A 21326-nucleotide genomic window follows, 5' to 3' on the forward strand; every position below is an offset into this window, starting at 1 on the left:
GTTAAGACTTTGAAAAAAATGTTAGTGAACAAATGACCTGTGTACTTTTAACTAGCAACCCTAGAAAGTGATTGCTGAAGGGTCCCATCACAACATCAAAACTTGCATTTTAATTCAGTCACTACTGATTACCTATTTGACATTACTCACAGTAGAATGTCTTCAGTTTTGCTCTTGCCAAATTACAGAATATGGTCGTAATTAGAAAAATTTAGTTATTGTTCAAAGAGAAAACAAAAAAATACTTTATATAACCACTTCAGATTAAGAACCAGCCTAATACCTATTTTTACAGGATCTATAGAAGTGCATCAAAATTCCCCACAGAAATTCTCTAACTTTCTTCCTGAACAAAAGCATTTGGACTAGGTGTATCAAGAGATGCCAGTGGAAAAGCACAGCCAAAACAGCTGGGAGCACAATTTAGCATATTTCTTCTAAGTCTATTAAAAACAGACTCCTAGAGAGCTCACTAGGTGCCATAGCAGTATGATATGGCCCCATATCAAATGTACGATCAAATAATGGTCAGCAAAAATATGCACCTATGTATTTTTGCAGTCTAGCCCTCTGATCTCAAAATAATCAAGACACAAGGAATAGCAGGTGATTTTCATTTCACTTGAAGTATGTACTTGCTAAAGGCAATAGTCAGAATTCCAGAAGTTTTTCTCCTTCCTATCACATTTATGGAAAGATGGAAGTGTCTTAATGATTTTTGTTCGCTCTTTCCTACACTCTGTGAAGATTTTCTCCAACTATAACCTTGTTCCCAGAACTTGCAAGTGAAGTCCTGGAGCACTGGCAAAAATCAACTCCTGCAAGCATGCCATTACAGAAGGAACCATTTTGAAAACACCACTGTTAACAGAATATACTGGTAATTATGCTCATAAAACAGAATGACCTTCTGTGCATGGAAGAGTATCATACTGGTATAACTTAAAGCCTAATAAGCTACAAGAATCATCTTTTTTAGGTAAAATATTCATCCAAAGAAAAGCTTTAATCACAATAGAACAAGTTATTTGAAATGTATCATTATAGCACTATGGATACATTCCAAGATATCTAAATTGACATCAGCCTTCTCTTCTCGTGAAAATAATAGTAAGGTCTCTTGAAATATAAAGAAATGGTTATGCTCTCTTTCTCCAAATAAATAGGGAAGAAGAGGAATTAAGATTTAATTTTTTTTTTAATAAAAATTCTAGTATGTCAAATTAAAAGAACCAGCATCCATGTAAGCTTTTAATGCTAATGTACCTGTTAAAACACAGACACCTCCAAGCTCTTGAAGCAAATCTGCAAGCTGCTCTTACTCAATTTTACACACTGGTTTATTGACACTAATGCCCTTGGTACAGGGAAATAAGTAAAAAGAAAAAAAAAGGAAAAAAGAAAAAAACCCAGCAAATCTCAAAACTTCAACTTTCAGAAATATGGCAGAAAACCAGGTTGAATTTTTTCCTCTACTGTCAAATAAGAAAAAATTCACATCTGAGAAATGTAAAACAAAGATGAGAACTCAGAATTTAAAAAAAAAAAAAAAACAGGGAGAGGAACAAACAAAAAGTGCACCAGCTTTCCTAGAAAATAAAAGGAAAGCACAAGTTTTTCAGAGTGCTCCTTAGTGCTTGCTCTGAGCTAAGTTGGAAGCAGGAAGTATCTGCTGCTTAGCATAGCACAAGCAAAGTTCCTGGCAGAACATACACTTAAATCAAAGCCTTCAAGATGTCCCAAGAGGAAACATTCCTTCTAATATACAGTTAACAAAGACAAAAGTTTTAATATATTTGAATAAAAATCAAGTCTTCAGTCTTCCTGAAGATTGAAGAAGTAACATTGACTGCAACACAGACACACTACAATGTACAGTATGATCTGCCAAAAGCATCTCATACAGCCACTTACTGGATCCTTCATAGCAGCACAGCAACAGCAGCACGTGCCACTTGGCATAACTGACAGAGCAAAACTCCTGTTACAGATTGTGAATTCCTGCTTGTATGGGTTTGTGCTTTTTTCAATTACACACACATACAAAGTGCATTTCCTGCATTTTCCTCACATGGTAAGGTGTGAGTAAGAACCTAATTCAAGATTGGTGATACAATTCTTGCATAGACTAAAAAGCCCTGTACCTTTAATGACTGCAAACTGCCATATCTTGCAGTTTGTATAAATCTCCCCACAGGGCTAAAGCAAAGTTGAGGTTCCTAGTCAGTATGGAGAATTAACCACCTCCAATAGCTCTGTTTTGGCTGTTTAATGTTGCAATGCTCTCTGTCCTCTAAAATGTTCTGACCTACAATTTTGATGAAGACACAGAGAAAACACCATGTTTCATACAACACTTACACCAGGGGAACATGCAATTATAATACTTACTAGATGAGAACCGTCCTTAACTTCTTGTACTTGCTGCACCTGCGGTTCAGCCACAACTTTAGTGTCCTGATCAGAAGTCATGAGCTGTCTGCTTTTTGGCTGCTCAGAGAGAACTTTACTGGTCACCTTTGCAAGCTGCAAAAATAAGACAACAAAAGATTCTGTAAGTGGTTGTTGAAATTCCTGAGAATCCTCAGCCACTCCAGACACACCACCCTTATTCAGACCAAAGGTCCAAAGAACTTCCACAGGATACAGTTGGGATTACGCATCCAGAGAAAACATAAAACGATAAAGCCACCTTGCAGATACACTCCGCTCCCAGACACTGGCTGCATTGGGATTACAGATGAACACTTGCCACAGCACTGGGCAAGAAACTTGGGAAAGTTTATCTTGATTCTCACCTTAATTATTCAGACTGCATTTCAAACTATGACTTCTTCATACCACCTGGCAGACTCCACTCACTACGAAACATTTCATCACAAACTAACCTTTCTCCTATAACTACTCTGACGGTCACCTCATCTTTGCAAAATTTAAGAAGCATGTTCCAACAGCTCTGCTAGACTAGTAATGCTCAACCAGTTCTTCTGCCTTATCATCTCAAAAATCTTATTTTATTTAACAAGTAAAAAACTTAGTAGAGCTGAAAGTCTGACAGTAATATTGCTTTGAAATTTGATGCTATTATTTAATACAGTTATTTTTAGAAGTCTTCAAAAAACAATCAAAGCTAATTTAAAGCATGACGTCTCAAAGTAAATATTGAGGTGTGAAAATCAGGCTTTTAATTTTTTCTTTTCTAAAAAGATGTAAAACACTTTTTTAGTTTTTTATTCACATGGAAATTCCAGTACTGCATCTGTAACAATGCGTGAGAGATTCACTGCCTTCAAGTTGATGACACCAAACATGCAACCTCCTTAAAATGAAAATGTAAAGATTTGCAGCACATGGAAGTTAATGGTATTGTTCTATTCTTTAGGAACATAAGCTCCTTTTAGGCCACCTTGACTCCAAGGCTAGAATTAAGAAGACTTTCTTTCAGTATAGGGTATTATGGCCTTCCATGGAATCTTTTCTACACTATGTTTTGGAGTGATCAAAAGCAAATGCCAAATACAACTGACTGAATATATTCAAAAAATTTCAAAGAAAATTATTACATTCAGCTGTGAATTGATTCAAGCACTTGTATTACAGGATTATGCAAAAGGTATTTACATATACAGTTGAGGAAACAAATATACTGACATCCCCAAGAAGATGAACATTTCAGCTTACATGAACAGCTGCTTATCATTTTGTGCTATTGATGTGAAGTCGGCAAGAAAATGTGTTTTCAAAAGAAACACATGTACTGTGTCACAATCATATTCTCAAAAGTTTCTATTCCTAACACTCTGTCTCTCACCTTGGAATAAAAACTACTTAAGGAAGAAATGGCATAGACAAAAAACCACATTAAAATGAAACAGAATTAGACTATCCCTCAAATAGTGTTACACACAAATATACTAACAGGTTATGTAACGAAGTGGAATTTATTCAGGATGTTTATATTTCATAAAATTACCAAAGATCATTCTCGGGATGAAAGCAATTTTTCAAAAGCAGTACTAAATAGCCAGACTCTGTGTTGCTCAAAGCCATGCACAGGAAGAGGTAGACACATTAACACTGTACGAAGTGTCTAAGCTTCTTGGAAAACACTTCTGTTCATGTTTTTTAAAGAAATTGTCTTTAGCCTTTCAAAATTTTGAATATTTTCTTTTTTTTTTCTAAAAAGAGCCCAAGGCTTCTTACTCATTTCATGTTCGCTGTATGTAACCCCCACTGCTGTTCATACTACCCTTGGGCATACACTTTAGTCCAGATTCATAAGCTAAAGCCTACAGAAAGACAAATACGTTTCATGGTATCATGGTGGTATCTACTCAGCATTTTGATCCCCAAATCAATATTAAGGTCTCTGCATCCTTCTGTCACCTACTTATCTCACATACTCCCAATTCCCTTCTAGGATCAGCCTGTCCAGAGCCATGCTGCAATCTCTTCCATCCTCTGGCACATAGTGCTAGCACCAGAACTTTGTAAGTCTATGGATAAAGGAAAGGAGACAACTACAATCATGTGAATCTGTCAAACAAAAAATGAAGTTCCACTATATATATATCCTTTTAAAGGATATATATATATATCCTTTTAAAGGATATATATATATATCCTTTAAAGTCAGTTCGCTGACTGGCCAACAAGCACAAAATACCCAGCTAAATAATTAATTCCAGCTGAGGATAGACAAGTTGCCAGCCAATCTGACAACACACAATTGCAATGTGCACACTGCAACTGCAAATTCCTTGGGCAAGCCACCAGCAATTAGAGCAGCATATCATTCTACTGCTTTTCAGAAGTCCCTTAGATGAGATTATGCAAGATGCTTATCACAGGCCAGGTCTAGATTGAAGCTCTAGGTAACTTTGTTTGCACTATAATCATACTCTCATTAGATACACAGATTTGTTGTGATACACACCATACTAATACCACTCACCTTGTAAATAAATTATTTTTAGTAATGACAATGTCAAACCCATGTATTTAAGTCGAATTTTGATCACCAAGGCTCAAAATGGCACTCCAAACAGCAATAAAGTAATTTGTTTGAAGAGGATAAAACCTGCTTTCCAAATCCCATAATTTTTAACAGTGATCAGCCTTTGCCTTTCTGCAAATGGGCAAGTCATACAAAAAGATGCCAAACACAGAAGGAGGGAGCTGCTTCTGTTGCAATTTTCTTCACTTAATAGATCCCACTGCTACAAGTCTGCAGGATGTCAATGCTCAGCTGCAAAATTCCATCGGTTGTGAGATACTTCATAATGCCTTCACATGCAGGGCTGTTCTGGAAAGTTAATGCCACCTTTTCTACTGTAGAGCTGTCACTGGATTCCTAGAGAACAAAACGTACATGACTGCAGACTCCCATGACTATCATGTCAGCAAATACAAGGGCTGTAGAAAAAGGCAGTGATACTTCAGAAACAGAAAACTAATAAAAGTCATGGAAAGTTAAAAGCTCTCCATAGGATATGTTTTAGCATGTTTTTCATTAGCATTGATATATATGTTCATATAAAAGCTTATTTATAAAAACCACAATCAATAGCTGGTAATTCTAGAAACACAGGTACAGATTCACTGTTTGAAAGAGTTTATCAGCTGAATTAGTGAGAAGTTAAATGGAGCATTTTAATGCAGCAATAAAAATTATCATCCAACTGAAGAGTTAACTTGTCCATGACTTTGAAAGATAAGGTTCACCAGTCAGCAGTTCAATGTGTCTTTGCATAAATAAATGTCGCAGCAATAAGCAGGAGACATTCAAGAGAAAAATGCAAGTTGGCATACCTGTCTGGCATATAGTACTACCTACAGTAGAACACTGAGCTATCACAGTCAAATGACAATTTTTTCATCACAGAATCACAGAGCAGTTTTTCAGCTGAAAGGGGCCTTTTGAAGGTCATTTAGTCCAACTCCCCTGCAAGAAGCAGGGACATCTTCAACTAGATCAGATTGCTCGGAGTCTTATCCAACCTGACCTTGAATGTTTCCAGGGAAGGTGCATCTACCACCTCTCTGGACAATATGTGCTAGGCTTTCACTGATTTAGAAGCACTCATTAATTTCAGTTCTACAAATGCATATAGTAAATTATTGTATCCTTCTGGCTTGTCATCTGGTCATCATAGAGTAATAAGTTCAGCAACTTGAGTGTAACTCTGTTCTTGACTCTACTACAGATACTCAAATACTTATTTTGACAACTACCTATCCCAAGATAAACTGCCTAGATTTTATTGAGACTTATCTAAAGTAGTCCAATCTTGGTTTGTAAATAGGCAAGACAGAGAAGTTTAAAGTACAGGTAAAAACATTTTTGTTCAGATACCGCACAATATTCAATGATGCTTGCTTTCCTTGCATTCCCCAAAATTGTAATACACTGCTCCATCTGCAAAACTAGTAATTGCAACAGCAAGGGCAAGAGTGCCTTATTACTCATTTTCTCATTAGCTTGAGGGCAATGGGGGCAGACACCCTTCACTTGTACAGATCTGTCCCTGTGGACACCTGGTGAGTGTTTAACCTGAGAAGTTACAAGAATATTTTCAGGAGGGACTGAGACCATCTGGTCAAGCAACAGGGTATTTCAGCCTACTGGTTTCTGCAACATCCACAACCACCTTCACAAATCGAAAGATATGGGGGTTTTTGGAGGGAGGAGGGGCTGATTTTTAAATTTTCTTTTTTGTTTGAGTGTTTAGTGTTTTGGTTTTTTTTAAAGTTAACAGCATGGTTCTTTACTTGTCAAGTATTTTCAAAACCATCTAGTTATAACAATTCTGTCATTTCAGAAAACATCAGATACAAACCAGCAATGGCCCACAGGATGACTATACAGATAAGTGCACACAACCACATGATCACTCTTGCCTGGGCGCCAAACCAAGCAGAGCTGGGACTGCTCTCATCCAAAAGCCACACGTGTGTATTAATTAGTGTGGTGCTAACAACAGACTAACCCTTAGCTGCATTTTAGCATTTTAGATATCTTAGGTAGGTTTAGGTATCTTTGCATGGGCAGAGTTAATGTGCAACTGTCTGAAGGTATTTATAAACACACTGCATCTGCATGCACCACAACCTTGCAAATAGTTTGGAAAAGACATCTATCTCCTTGACTGTTACGCGGCGAAAGCCCTACTGCTTATGCTGACCTCCCTAAAATACTCCCTGCAGTGTAGCCTCCAATCCTCTTGCTTTCATTTAGTAGATATCTCTAATTTTTTCTAATTCATATTCAAAGTGCTTTTCTGCAGTCTGTTTCACTGTCTAGAGTTACTACAGTCTGAGAAGTAGCATGCGTTCTCTCAATGAAATCAGTCACATAGATCTGTTATTTAAAAACATGCAAAACCCTAAACAATGCTCTAGGGCTGAGATCTTGCCTGCCAACTTTCAGCCCAGAGTAATCAGCCCTTAAAAAGAGATTTACAAATGCAAGTGCTGACAACTAACTTTCACCCTGCAAACAGCAACATCATAAAACAAAAAAAGCTTACTAGAATAAAAGAACTTTTCACTGCTCTTCCAGCAAGTACAAACAAAAATAGATTTGAGTTTGGCTTTGTGCAGAATTCTTCCTAGCAAACATTCTAGAAACTTTAAACACAGATTAAGTTTTTACAAGGCTAATACAGAAGTACACTCGAGTAACATGAGAAAGCTTAAAATGTTTTCCAAACAGAGGTGCATTGCTTAACTTGAGCCTCATAGCAAACATCCAGATGCAAGCCAAATCCTCTTTCTACTGTGAGAGAGAACATACTTTCTCACCATTTACTACACACTTGTGTACCCATGAGGATCACAGCATCACACCAGAGGTAATCAGAGCTATCACTGACCTGGCCTCTGAAAGGTTTTAGCACCTGCTGAAGACATCACATAGACATTTATATGAGAAATAGGAGATGCCTTTTCCAAAAATATGCTACAAATTTAATACATCAGCTCCTCTTTTTTAAACAAAGTTTAACTTTTCTTTATTAGTTTCAACAACACTGTGAATAGCCAAAGCATACACAGTATGTCAAGACTTAAGTTCTCAGTCCCAGTAAAGGTGCCAACTCAGATACAGGATATAATGTTTAAGCTTATACAGACAGCATCCTCAAGAAAAACTGGAAAAACCCTAATCCTGAAAGGCTGGAAGTTTCCGTCTTAGTGTCACAAGCACTGATACAAACTTTCAAATTCTATCATCTGGTTGTTTGAGAATACTTTCAAAAAAAAGATCTCAGCTGTGAGATTTGACGCCTCACCCTGCTGCAGGGGCCACATGCTACCATTCTGTAGATGGATAATGTCATCCAAGCTCTACCAAGTTCAAGAGAAAACTTGTGACAGAACTCAGGGGTTTCCATCTTTCCCTTCAAAACAGGAAATCACTTTCTTTACAGAGCAGATCTGACAGCAATCTAGCTTTCAAAGGATGGCATTATTTAAAATAAAATATACTGTGAATAAGTTCCATTACCACAGCAGATAAAGTAGCTGCAAATGAGAAAACTAACAACACCAAAAGCATATCTGTTTGTGGTGATCTCCGCAATAATCACTGTGCCTACATCATCTGTAAAATCTCTATTGCACAACAGCAATTAAAAAGCTGACACGACATAAATATTTAGTCACAGCATGTGTCTACAGAAGTCTTGAATGCATTACTATTAAAAATCATCACAAGGTTCTCCATTTGTTTCACTGCTGATTAGCTAAACAGTTGGGGAAAAAGTTGAAAATTCACCTCTGGAGCTTAGTGTTTAGACCCAGTGATTTATGCAAGTCTGTCGGACGAAGGTTTCAAAATGTACAAGCATCCAGAGTATGTGCCAGCATGGTGGCTGGAAAGTTAAGATTTCAAAAAACCCCAGGGAAGTACCATTGGATTTGTTTCAGTTTTCCTTCCTGCCAAGAAAATTACTCTTGCCCCAGCACACTCCAGAGTAATGCAACTGCTGGGTTCCTGAAGAGGAACATGGACATAAGCACTGGGGGCAAGCCTGCAACAGAACACTTGGCAGACTCAAGGCACTTCAAAATGCACAAGGCAACCGGGTGTTAGCAAGAAATACTGTGTCAGAAGAACCTAAACCTTAATGCTGTATTTTAACACTCTTCAATAGAAAACACAAGCACAAATCATTTAGTGCTGCATCTACTTCACAAGTTGTTGGTTTTTTTTAATCCCTTCTGTTGTTTATAATGTTGACAGCCTCCAAAATTGTTCTGCAATTTTATTAATTATCCCTTTTCCCTTTAAGAAAGGCTGAAATAGTAAATCTTCCTATTTAAAAGGAATGCTGCTTTTCTTTATTTAAAAATCTATGAAACATTTCTGTGTGAGGCTTCCCAAGCAATTCACAACTCTCATCATTTCCTGAGTATTCTCATTCACACAGAAACCTATGCAATGAAGAGCACACCAGAACTGACTACTCTGCAAGTCTGCAAATCCAGATCATTACAGTAATTAGCTGTCTAAAAGATGCCAAGCAGCAAGTTACTAAACAAAGGTGATAAAATACCAAAGAAACCTGATACTGGAAAATGATAAGGACTCTGCACAGAGACATACGAAAAAACTCTTCCAGTGAAGAGTAAGAAAAATGGGAGGAAGGTAAAGTTACAGTGTTGCTCACCATCTCAAACAAGATGATGTCAACAGCCCACAGAAGATAACAGGATGACCTCTACCAACAAAAAGTTATGATTACCATTTTTATATCTAGACTTTTGTGCACTATGTTTTAAATATATTGTCTTATGGTCTCTCACGTAATTTCTGCAGCCCTCCTGCAAGCCAAGAAGCTTCACAGGCAGTTGCTGTCTGATGTACACTCAGATATCACTCCAGAGATGGACCAAGAATCCTGTGGATCACATCCTCTTCAGCAATGCAATAAACCAGATGTTTAATGGTATACAACCTAACATTTTCTTACCATAATAATTTCTTAACATAATCTTACCATTTAAGAACACTAGAAGTGCCTACCAAGCATGCATAAGCCACTGGGAGGAATGTGCCTTGAAGACAAGAGTGATTGTGTCATGAGCAGTTTCCAGTTTGCTTATGGCTTGTTCTCAGTTTCCAAGTCTGAAGCAGCACTCTCCTGACTGCAGGCTGAAGCACATTACATTAAGAAACCCAACTCATTAATTAACAGGAGTTGCTTCATGCTGCACATCCATCACAAAGCCACAAGCTTGTTTTCTTCACTGTAACTGGACTAACAGCACACACCCTGCAGGTTATTCATAAAGATATATATTTAATTTCTATTATAACTATCATGCTAGATAAGGTATTTATCAGATGCTGATTTCAAAAGCACCACACTTAATTAAAATTCATCTCTTGACTCTCTGATTTTCTAAGAAACCCCTAAAATGGCAAAGTTAAATTGTTAGCAGCTCAGCCAAATCATGACAATTCTGAAAAGTGGAATGCCAACTTAATATAAATTAATTATGACTGTAATTCTCCACAACCCTGTTCTCTCTTGATAAGCTGAATGTAGAATCACACATTCTACATTCATTACCAAGGCCTACAAAAAGCAAAAAACATCTCGCATTGAATTAAAAAGGTCTTCTAACTTTCTCAGGAAAGAGATCAGGAATTTGTTACTCAAGTAGATATACCTCTTAAGTATAATGATTTCCTACTAAAATGCTCCATCACTTGCCCTCCCTCATATTTGTGAGCATTTGACTTCCTACCTCCCAGCTCTGGCACAACTTTTTACTTTTCCAGGACAGCAAACATCACCAGCAAGAACAGAATTTGAGTAAATTTGAACACCCCCTTCGCCAGTTAAACAGAGAACTACACAGTTGTTGCCTGCACATGCACTTTACTTCTGTGACCACCAGAAGAGCAGGAGAGGAGAGAGGACTCAAGCTGAATACCTGGTGGCATTAATCCTGTCCTGCTCTAGGAAACCAGAGGAGCAGAGCACTGCAAATCATGTACTTCAAGAGTTCTGAGTGGAACCGAACAGCTTAGGTCCACATCACTCTGCTGCTGCTGTTACAAAGCATCACAGGTAGTTCCAACACCAATTAAAAAGCTCCCAAAAAACAACAACCTAAAATTAAAAAAGGAAAGGTACAGTACCACATCTGCAGGACCTTTACAACAGAAACCCCAGCATATTGCACATTGCCAGTACTGAATGAAAGAGTGAAGGACAGGCCAGTGCAAGCCACTGCTCTTCTGCACTGAAATAATCTGAAAACTAATTAAGTCTAAATACAGGGCAAACAATGATTGAAAGTAGCTACAGAATGACAAGCTTGGAGTTGGACCCCACACTCTGCACAGTACTTCATATCTGCCTCTGCTTCCAAACTACATTTGAAATACATTTGTTAAATGAGCCAAATCATAGAGGCAGACTAATTTTTCATATAATCTTCTAAAACCAGCCAGCCTAAATAATGACTAAGTATATAAACCCCCTAATATTTATGCCTAACATGGGTTAAGAGAAACTGCAGGATGTGTTGAAAGCTCCCTCCTGCAAGATTTTTTCTTTAATTAATATATTGTAATAACTGATTAGGTTTTCATCAGAACACAGGCATCATATATTATACTAACCCACTGCTCACAATTATTTCTTGTATGAACTTCTTGTTCTGTGTTCTCCCATCCACCTGCATTTACCTGTTACACTTGCCTAAGGTACAAGGCAATAGCCTATACTTCCTGTGTCCAGTGCAGTAGGATTCTGATCTGCAAACTCAAGTCACAGCTGAGGCAATAAAAAGTCTTGGTATTTTTACTAATATGCATGAATTTAACTGCTAAAATTGTTTACTTTCTACACAAATATTAATTCTAGATACTTTGGGGTGATCTTTGACAGGATAATTTCATATTCTCTGAAAGTCAAAGCTTTTCAGTAACTTCAGAGATCTTTATGCCAACAAATTAGCTGAGAGACTGTTCCAGGCTTTTAATATAATACCAATATTTAATATCAAATAGTGTTCACTGATGCAAAAGTTAATTTTGTCATTTCATGCAAATGTTAAATGATAGGAAAAAAAAGATGGAAAACATCACAAAAATGTTTCAAAATTTTAGCACCATCAAACAAAACCTCACATAAATCAACTATCATCATCCATGTTGCTTGTCTGCACTAATGTGACTTGAGTCAAAAACTGTACAACACTTCTGTACACAAAGAAAGCAAAAGAGCATTTGATTAGAAAGAGTAAATCGAATTTGAAAGAAAATTCAAGCTTGCCCTAGAGTAGATAAGGCAGGAGCAAATACCTGTTAGCGTTAATGACTGAATTTCACAAAATACTGCTCATTCCTGTACTATTTTCAAATAGTCATTTACAGAACACTACATGGTAGCTTAAACTTTTGAACTCTCAAAATAGGCCTGTACTGCTCTTTCCCGTAGCCAAACAAGACAATACAAGAAGAGATTAACAAGTCTATCAGAAAAAGCCACATGGAAGACTTCTCCAATATTTTTTTCCATGAACTATAGTTCTTTATTTTGACACACATCTTATTTCCAGCAGGAAAGTTAGTTTGGCACTCTGGACACCAAATCTGTCTCATCCTGCCCTACCTTCTCTGAATTCATGCACATGAGGAATTAGTATGCAAAGATAATATCTTGCATAATAATGTATTTTCTTTGTTTCCCTTCCTTCCCCATATAACTGGCCTGCTCTCACTTAAACAATGAGGTGGGTTTTTTGTTTTCGTTTGGGTTTTTTTGGGGGTTTTTTGTTTTGGTTTTTTTTTTTGTTTGCTTTTCTTTAAAGTAGTTATTGAAAGGAAGTATGAGATTAATTTTCCTATTCCTCTGCTGAAGGAAGCAACAACTAAGCATGCTAAGAGCTCACAGAGAGCAATGAAGTTTACAGAGATTGTTGCACTTTCACTATGAGAGAGCTTCAGTCTAAGACAAAATGATTCCTGACTTGAAGTGAAAACTACAAAGACACTGAACTTTGCTGGCTAACATACTCACCAGCATCTCAGCGTATCAGGCTCACTTTAGGTGGACCTGTCATTTCATAAATTCTGTTTATTTAACAGAACAACTGCCAGTTCTACAGTATTTTACTAGCTGCTTCAAGTATTTGAAGCTAAGAGGCAGCAACTGATGGTCTAGTTGGGTTTTCCCAGTTCTTCAAAGAAACACTGAATCTTCAAATGCTGCAACACATGACGAGGTTCCAGGAGGTTTAGCACTTGCTTAGAGGGAACAAGTTAAATATTTTGCATCAAGAGTGTCAGTTTGGCAATGCAGGGAACAACGAACTTCCTTGTTTCAATTGCTGAATGTTCCTCCTCACGATTTACCAATACCAGCTCTAAGTTTTCCGCATTCTTCGCTACACTGCTCACCAGAGTGGCTGAGGCACTCACAGCCTGCCTGTGACTCTAGGCAGAACACTTGGAAAAGGTAAAGGAAACAACTAACCCAGCTCTGATGGGCAGGATTTTATGAAATCCTCATAAAAATTCTGAAGCTGGTAGTAGCAGATGCAGTATTTTATGATGAAAGACAAGATTAAAAACATCACTTGAAGTTATAGGGTTAACATTTAGTGAAGTTCCAAGGGTGAGGTTAGAAGTCTGACCTTCTTTAATAGATCTTAATAGTCTTATCTTAGAATATTGCTGTTACTTGGATTCCATCTTTCAAGTCTTCAATCAGTGTTGCACTTAAGCAAGAGGTCAAAAGCTGCATTTGGAATTTCCAGGACACTTAATATTTTTAGTACTTTGAATTACTATTTAAGACACATACATAGCTTCAAAGCCAATTTGCCAAGCTCTTTATCATGACATTCTGGGACCATACAATAAACTCTTAGTTCAGGGAAGAAGAAATCTAACATCATGGATCTCAAATTTAAATGCACACCAAACTAGAATTCTGGAAAAGATCTGATGCAAACCAATGGGACAACCATTACAGTCCTCCTGGAATGTATCTTCCACACAATAGGCCTGAGAAAACTAAGAGAGAAAAGGATCTATACCTACATAAAGTCCAAGTGAGAGGCATATCTAACCAAATAGATGTTGATAATGCCAGTGATAAGCAAAAAGTTGGGACAATTTTTGTCCCAACACGAATGTATACAGCAATCCTTGACAATGCAAAGACTATTTCAACAAACAGTTGCAAAACAAACCACCTGGAATGAACTCCTCTCAAGCTCTGGGGTTTAGGGTTTTGGTTTTGTGGTTGTTTTTTTTCTGATGACTTGAAAAGCATTAATTGACCCAAAATGCTAGTTTAAGTTTTGAAACATGTTCAGGACAAAATTTAAAGTGAAATTTATCTACTTACAGAAGAAGCATCATTCAACTTTAAGCATTTTTTCTTTTTGTAAAAGAAAAGGAAGCTAATGTTTTTGCCAATGATTATTTCATTAACCTCTTAGCCAAAAATAGAACTTAACCCCAATAATCCAGTCATTTTAGTATTACTTCCTCTTTTAATAAAGGCTACCATCCTCCATTACAAGCTTCACCGAAACCAGAAGCAACTCTTGCTTCGTTTTTAAAACACTGTATGAAAGACTATCACCTCCTGGGTGCACATTTGTTCACAGTTAGAGCACCCCACCTTCGTAGAGTATCACTGTAATCAAAACTACTGGTAATTCAGGTTTTGACTCACAGTTAAAGGATGGACTGCCAATATTTTAGCTTGGATTTAACAACAATAATCCTTCCTTGCATATCAAAATAACTGGGCACAAACCCTTCTAAAAATTACACTTATTCCTTGAATTCAGGCAGTTATAATACACAATGTTAACTAAGAAAATTATAATCATAAAAAATAGACTGTAAGCTAAGCAGCAACATATGTTCATTAAAAAGAGTCCCTCCCCTTCTTTATAGCATAATTTTTTTGGACATTTATTACAAAGAATTGGACAAGAAGCTTTAAATGTGAGCAGGGACACAGTCCTGGAGACATGCCAATGTAGACAATGATCTTCTGACCAAATTGTTTGCCTTGCTGCTTTAAACAGCAACATGGTGACCATTTTCTGTCCCTATCTGTCAGGCAGCAACAACATTGAATGGGAATGAAACTCCGAGATAAGACTGCAAATTCTGCACACAGAGGCAGCTCAGCACTTAAGGTAACTGTGGCCCAGTACATTCTTCACTTCTGCTCTACTCTTTAATTCCTAGAAGAAGAATCAGAAACCAGGAGGACACATCCAAACATTTGAGCATAAAGCCTCAGCATTAGGGTATGGAAAAGCAAGCTACTTTGGACATTGGCCTGTTGATTCATCAGTTCCTTGTTTGAACAACAGTCAGAGTCAGACTCTGTTGTGGGGCAACCTGTGACAGCATCACAACCTGTGAAAATACGCATATGGATACCAACAGTGACCGAAAACAAAACCATAAAGCTGCCAAGAGACATCACTGTAAAGCTTTCAAACCTTTCATTAAGCTTCTGCCAAATGAGATTTATGAAATTACTTTTTCTCTCAATATAGTTACTATTTAACTAATATTTTGTTTCTCGGGTTTCCCTGTCAGATCACTGGCATCCTGTAATTATAAAATACTTTACTTGAAAACAGACTGTAGAACATTAGATTTGCTGAGAAACACTGATAAACAGATTAACAGAAATCGATGGTGTTTTTAACACTGTAGATTTAACAGATTAACAGAAATCTACAATGTTTTAAGTAAGTTTGCAATTCCACTAACAAGACAGATGGAAGTCTGCCTTATGAATAGTACCAATGAAGTATTCACCATTGTTGCTTACTTCCAGAAGTCAGGAGGGAAGGGCCAACATGAGGCTGAGAGAGAATTAACCCATCCAAAGGGAAAATATTGTTTAGATACTTGTGCAAAAACCTGGAAGAAAACTAAAAGACAAATAATTATTTAGACTTACAAGAAGCCCAGAACAAGCTTTAGATAAAATAACTGTATGTTCGTCACACTGAAAACTCAGTGTATTCCTGAACATATTCCATGAGAAATTCTGATAGCATCTGAAGGTGTAATTTCCGAAGTCTGTATTGCCACTGCTTTCTGTTTTCAATAATGAAAGTGATATTGGCATTTTAGAAAAGAATCCCTAACAGATAAAGCAATTGTGTCCAATTCACCACAGTCTACCACAGTAGACAGATGTCTATATGTTTCTATATGCATCCATATTTTCATCTATATATGCAACAGTCCTGAACTCACAGCTGTGTATACCTGCCACTACCTTAAATACACGTACACTGAACTCTACATGGCCACAGAGGCAATCCAGAATAAACCTCTACTGTAGGATGTGCTCTCTGGGACACCAGCTCCTTACATGTCAACAGCCTTACGAGAGTAACAACAGAGCTGCTGGAAGTGCAGAGGTGGCAATCCATTCAGCTTATGAACAACTGATTCCTTTTGTATTACATCATTCAACTACCCATTAAGGAGCTGGACTGACAGGATCCAGAATATGCATAGCCCAGCCCTCCATGGTAAACGAGAGCATTCGAAAAGATTAAGACTCAAAGAAATTGGTGATTCATCAGGGTGTCAAAACAGCGCTTCCCCAATTCCCAGCAATGTTCTAGGCCAAGCAGCTAGTCACATATTAGTAACCCCTGTCAGACTTCCAATTTTGGAGTTAATTGCTGTTCCTGAAACACATACCCAGACACAAAATACCTGCAGCAGCACACATCACAGAATGAACACTGTCATGGCTATCCTAATCACACATTTACACTGTATTACACTCACACCTAATTTAAGCACTCCGAAGTACCTTTGTTGTATGCAGGTATGGCTCCATAGCACCTGCTTCCAAAAGAGGGGCACCCCCTTTTGGAAAGGGTATGGAACAGCTAACCACACAGATGTGAAAGACCAATGATTTCATAAATCCTTGGCTCCATCACATCACCAAAATTTAAGTACCACCAGCTGGGAACCAGATAACAGACACTGTTTCTATCTTATAATAGTTTTATGGAACTTGAGTAGATGAATGGGTGGAAGAGAAATCAACTGCTGGTCTCCTGCTTCTAACAAGTTCTTCAAACTTACTGGCTGTAGACACATTTTTACCATTAGACAAAGTCATTATATGCTTAAAGAGAAAGAAACAGATTGTTGGAATAGAAACAAGTCTTCTCCAATTATCCAGTGCTTACAGTACCAAAACATATTTGACCAGGTGAAATATCACTCAGTTTTATATTCAGAGAAGTTGCTTCAGAGTGCAATTTTTGTGTTTGATTGTTATGATACAGTAGCCTGCCTCGAGTTTAGCAGAGGAGTTAATGCACAGGAAAAGAAAACAGAGCTTTCCCAAAGCATTAGTTTGAAAATGCAAGTACAGTTAGAACTGGTGCCTTTGACAAAGCACATTATCAGTTCAGGGGAAGAGGGTTTGCGCTTGTGCCTTCTCTTTTTTGAGGGATCACAAACTTTGAAACAGTGCTGGTTTTAAGTTTTACATCAGTTTCCCCTCCCTAATCCAATTACTGGTTTCTGTGGTGAAATCCACCCATCTACGTCTCGTATATGGACAAAAATCAGAATATTAATTTCAGTGCATGCATGCCTTGCTTTCAGAACAATAGTGCTCAAACACCTTTCCAGGGCCTTTACTACAAGAGCAGCTTATATTCTTATCTTCTACACAGCTCTCCACACATCATTGCCTCTTTCAAAACTGCAAGGGAGAGGGTTAATTTTCTTCCTTACAACATCCTGTTTTGTAATATCCTGTCCATCCTACTCATACCTGTGTGCCCATTCTGAATGCAAATGGACCAGACTTCCAATATTCCTGTTAGCTGAGTATCACTGACTACATGCAGGAAAAAATGCATGTAATACATGGAGCCTGAGATTATTTTCTAAAGTTATGTCTAAGACTTAAGACAAACCCGTTGTCCAAAAATGTCGTTTTGCTAGTAAATGCTTAAAAGAACTTTGTAAACCACACTTATTATGTTTTATATCATGTAACAGTTTCTCACATGTGTGTGTACATGCACACAGACACAAATCACACTCCCAAAGCTCAATATTCTCCAGACTAAAGAACACATTTCTTTGCTTCTTTCACCTCTTTCTGACAGCAACAGCCCTCCTGACACTGCATTCGTGAGCCACCTCCACAGCCACCTTTGCACCTCCAAGGCAAGAGTGCTCTTCTTCAAGATCAATAAAGCTGTGGCCTTTGCAAACCCTGCTCCTTCCAACACGGGCACCAGAGAAGGCAAGTCAAGTGCTTTATGTGCTCCTTTGTGTGCCTTACCTGGTAATTTACGAGAATGTGAATGCCTGATGAATATATACAGACATGATGAAATTAAACATTAATAGCACTGAAGGTCCTAAAAGCTACCTAGTTTAAAAAAAAAAATAATATCAAACTGATGGAACACATCTACACCTAATTACTTTGTTTTCTGTAACTTCTTTTTTGCTACCTTTAAGCTGTCACTTTAGATTTGTCATGCACTATGGTCACAAGCATGCCTTTTCCGTGTCTAGCATGTGCATTTTGTGAGGTAATGTAATAAATATTTAACAAAGAGTTTATATTACCATGCCAATTAAGCTCTCAACTGATTTAAAGTCAAAGCCACTGCAAGATATGAGACTTTATAAGGGACGCAGCAACAGATCAGTATAGAACACGTAGATTAGACAAACCTGACTGTATTGACTCTGCAGTTCAGTAAATAAACCAAGGATTTAACTTCACTCTAATCGAAATAAAACATCATCAGAAATTATCTACATGGTTTCTGTATGTCTCAAAGAAACCCCAAAACAAAATCCCTAAGCCCCCAGAACTGCCTCCAGTTCCAGATCTTCTATTTTGCTCTTAATGAAACAGATTTAAGATACAGCCCCTTATCTAAGCAATATATATAAAAAAATACCAGTATCAGTCATTCGTACTTTCTATGTGTATATTGGCACTAAAGCCATCCACAAAAAACAACCAAGGCAGCACACACTTGTACTGGCACCTTTATTCCCTTACAGTTTTTATGTATAAATGGGTAAAAAAAAAACTGGAAAAAATTACAAAGTAAACAATTCAATCTAACCCAGAACATTGTGTGTGCCTAAGGACCTGATTAAATACAATTGTTTATTAAGGAACAAGAGATCAAATGTTTCCAAATAATTAATTTAAGCAAAACTTCTACCTCCATTCGAATAAAGATTATTTTTTCCCCAAAATATAAGACCAATTAAATATAGGAGTAATTGTGGCTTCTATATAAAGAGTATACACACATAAATGACAACACATCTAGAAGAATAAATTTTTCTGTAGACATTATACATAAAATATATACTACTTTTTGTACGTGTATTATCAGGCCTCAGCCTAGTTTCCACCTCTCTTTCACTTCCTATAAAAAAATAAAATTAGAAAATAAGAATATCAGTGTTGTTTTAATAGCTAGAGTGATTAAACTGATTAGTTTCATATCTTGAGAATTGACTTGAAGAAATGCTTACAAATCAGCAGGGAGAAGCGAAAGTTCAACTGATAAAAAGTTACCAGACCAGAATCAAAACCCAAGAGTTGTGAAATCCCAGCAAGTTGAAAAAAAAATACAACATGCTTTGACCTTTGAGAATTTATCCAATCTGTAAAAACCAGATAAGTTTGACATGAAACTTTAACCACAAGACAGACTTTACAATAACAATCCTTGAGGCAGTACTTAACAAAGATTCCTTCTCCAATTTTACTAAGGATTCAGAGGCCAACAAAACTAGGCCAGAGACAAGACGCAGAATCGGAAGCCAGAATTCCCATGGTTTTACCCCAACAGTGACTCAAGTTTAAACAGTGGTTTTGAAAGCAGCTCGCTCTCTCTGTGGCCACAGGCAAGTCTTAACCACTTTGCCTCAATTCGCTTACCTGCAGAATAAAAATAATTATACTTATCTGCAACACAGGAATCTCACACAACAAACATTGTTTGGCAAGCAAACATCTGTTTAAACTGTGGACAAAGCTACGTAGTAATTTTGAGCACCAGGACAAACTGAAACCGAGAGTGAAAACAACTTCGCTGAAGCAGTTACAAGGCCCAAAAACAACTAAATCCTGGGGGCAACGCAGCGCCCGTGTGCTCCCGCAGGTACCGCTGTGCAGCCTGGGCGCACCCCCGGCCCGCCGGCAATTCACCTGCTCAGGACACGGCCGGCGTGGAAAGTCAGCTCCGTGCCCGGAGCCATGGGCCAGGGATTGGCACCGCCTGCTACTCCGGAGGGTCCCAGCCGCCCATCGGCCCCGGCCCGGCGGCCGGGAAGGCTCCAGGCGGGTCCCCCCGGCGCTCGCCCCTTCCCGCTCGCCCCGCGGCACACGCGGTTCTCCCTCAAGGCCCCGTCGGAGCGGGGGCAAAGCTCACCCGCTGTGCCCGGGGCGGCGAGGCCGCAGTGCGGGAGCGGCCCCGGCGGCTCGCCCGCCCTACCCCCGCCACCACCGCGGCCCCGAGCCGGGATCCTCCTCCTCCCTCCCGTCTCTCCCCCGGGAACCGCCTCGGGTGGGAAGATGGCGGCTCCGGCCGCCTCCCCGGTGCGAGGGGGCGGCGGAGCGGGAGGTGTCGCTCCCCGTTCGGCCCCGCCATCCCCCCGCCCCGGGAGATGCGGGTGGGGAACGGCCCCGGCGGGCGCCGCCGCCCGGAGGGCGCGGGCCGGGCGGCCCCTCGCACTCACCTGTCACCAACAGCCGCCGCCGCCCTCGGGCCGGGGCTCGGCACGGGGGACACGGGCGGGTACGGGGAAGGGGGGGGGGCTCCGCCGGCGCGGGGCCTTTCACTCCTGTCGGGTTCCCGCGGGCGCCGGGGCCTCTCGCCGCGCCGCCGCCGCCGCCGGGGCCTCGCCGCCGGATGCCGTGAGGAGGAGAGCGGAGCGCGGGGCGGGGCCGAGGGGGCGCGGGCGGCGGCAGCGCCGGGGGCGGGCGGGGCGGGGGGGGCGCGGGGGGGCGGCGGCGGCTCCGGGCCCGAAACGTCTCCGAGCCGAGACTCAACCACCCGCTCGCATGAGAGACCCGCTTCCGGCTCCCGGCGGAAGTCCCGCCCCCGCCGGCGGAAGGGATTGGCCGGCGCCGCTCGGCCGGGCGCCGCCGCGCGCGGATTGGCGGAGCGGGGAAGGGGGGAGGGGGCCCCGGCGCGCGCGCGGCGTGTGACGCGCGGAGCGGCGCGTGAGGCGCCTGACGTCACCCGCCGTGAAGGGGCGCGCGGGGGCGGGGCCGGCACCGCCCGTC

The 21326-nt window shown here is 39.7% G+C and overlaps 1 protein-coding gene across 2 annotated transcripts in view; it reads right to left on the bottom strand.

Moving 5' to 3' along the window:
* LARP4B (La ribonucleoprotein 4B) overlaps positions 1 to 20929 on the bottom strand; it is a 55934-nt gene extending 35005 nt beyond the window's left edge. The window contains exons 1-2 of one of the 2 annotated variants that reach the window (XM_058830665.1): positions 20777 to 20929; positions 2392 to 2526 (exon numbers count right to left, since the gene is read on the bottom strand). In XM_058830665.1, the coding sequence (XP_058686648.1) occupies positions 2392 to 2472 (81 nt within the window). In that variant the 5' untranslated portion in view covers positions 2473 to 2526; positions 20777 to 20929. Of the gene's footprint in view, positions 1 to 2391; positions 2527 to 4954; positions 4974 to 20776 lie in introns of those variants that run through there. The other variant, XM_058830667.1, reaches the window with a different exon arrangement.
* Positions 20930 to 21326: the final 397 nt, after the last annotated feature.

The sequence above is a fragment of the Poecile atricapillus genome, chromosome 2, assembly GCF_030490865.1.
Source record: "Poecile atricapillus isolate bPoeAtr1 chromosome 2, bPoeAtr1.hap1, whole genome shotgun sequence".
NCBI classification, from domain to species: Eukaryota; Metazoa; Chordata; class Aves; order Passeriformes; family Paridae; genus Poecile; species Poecile atricapillus.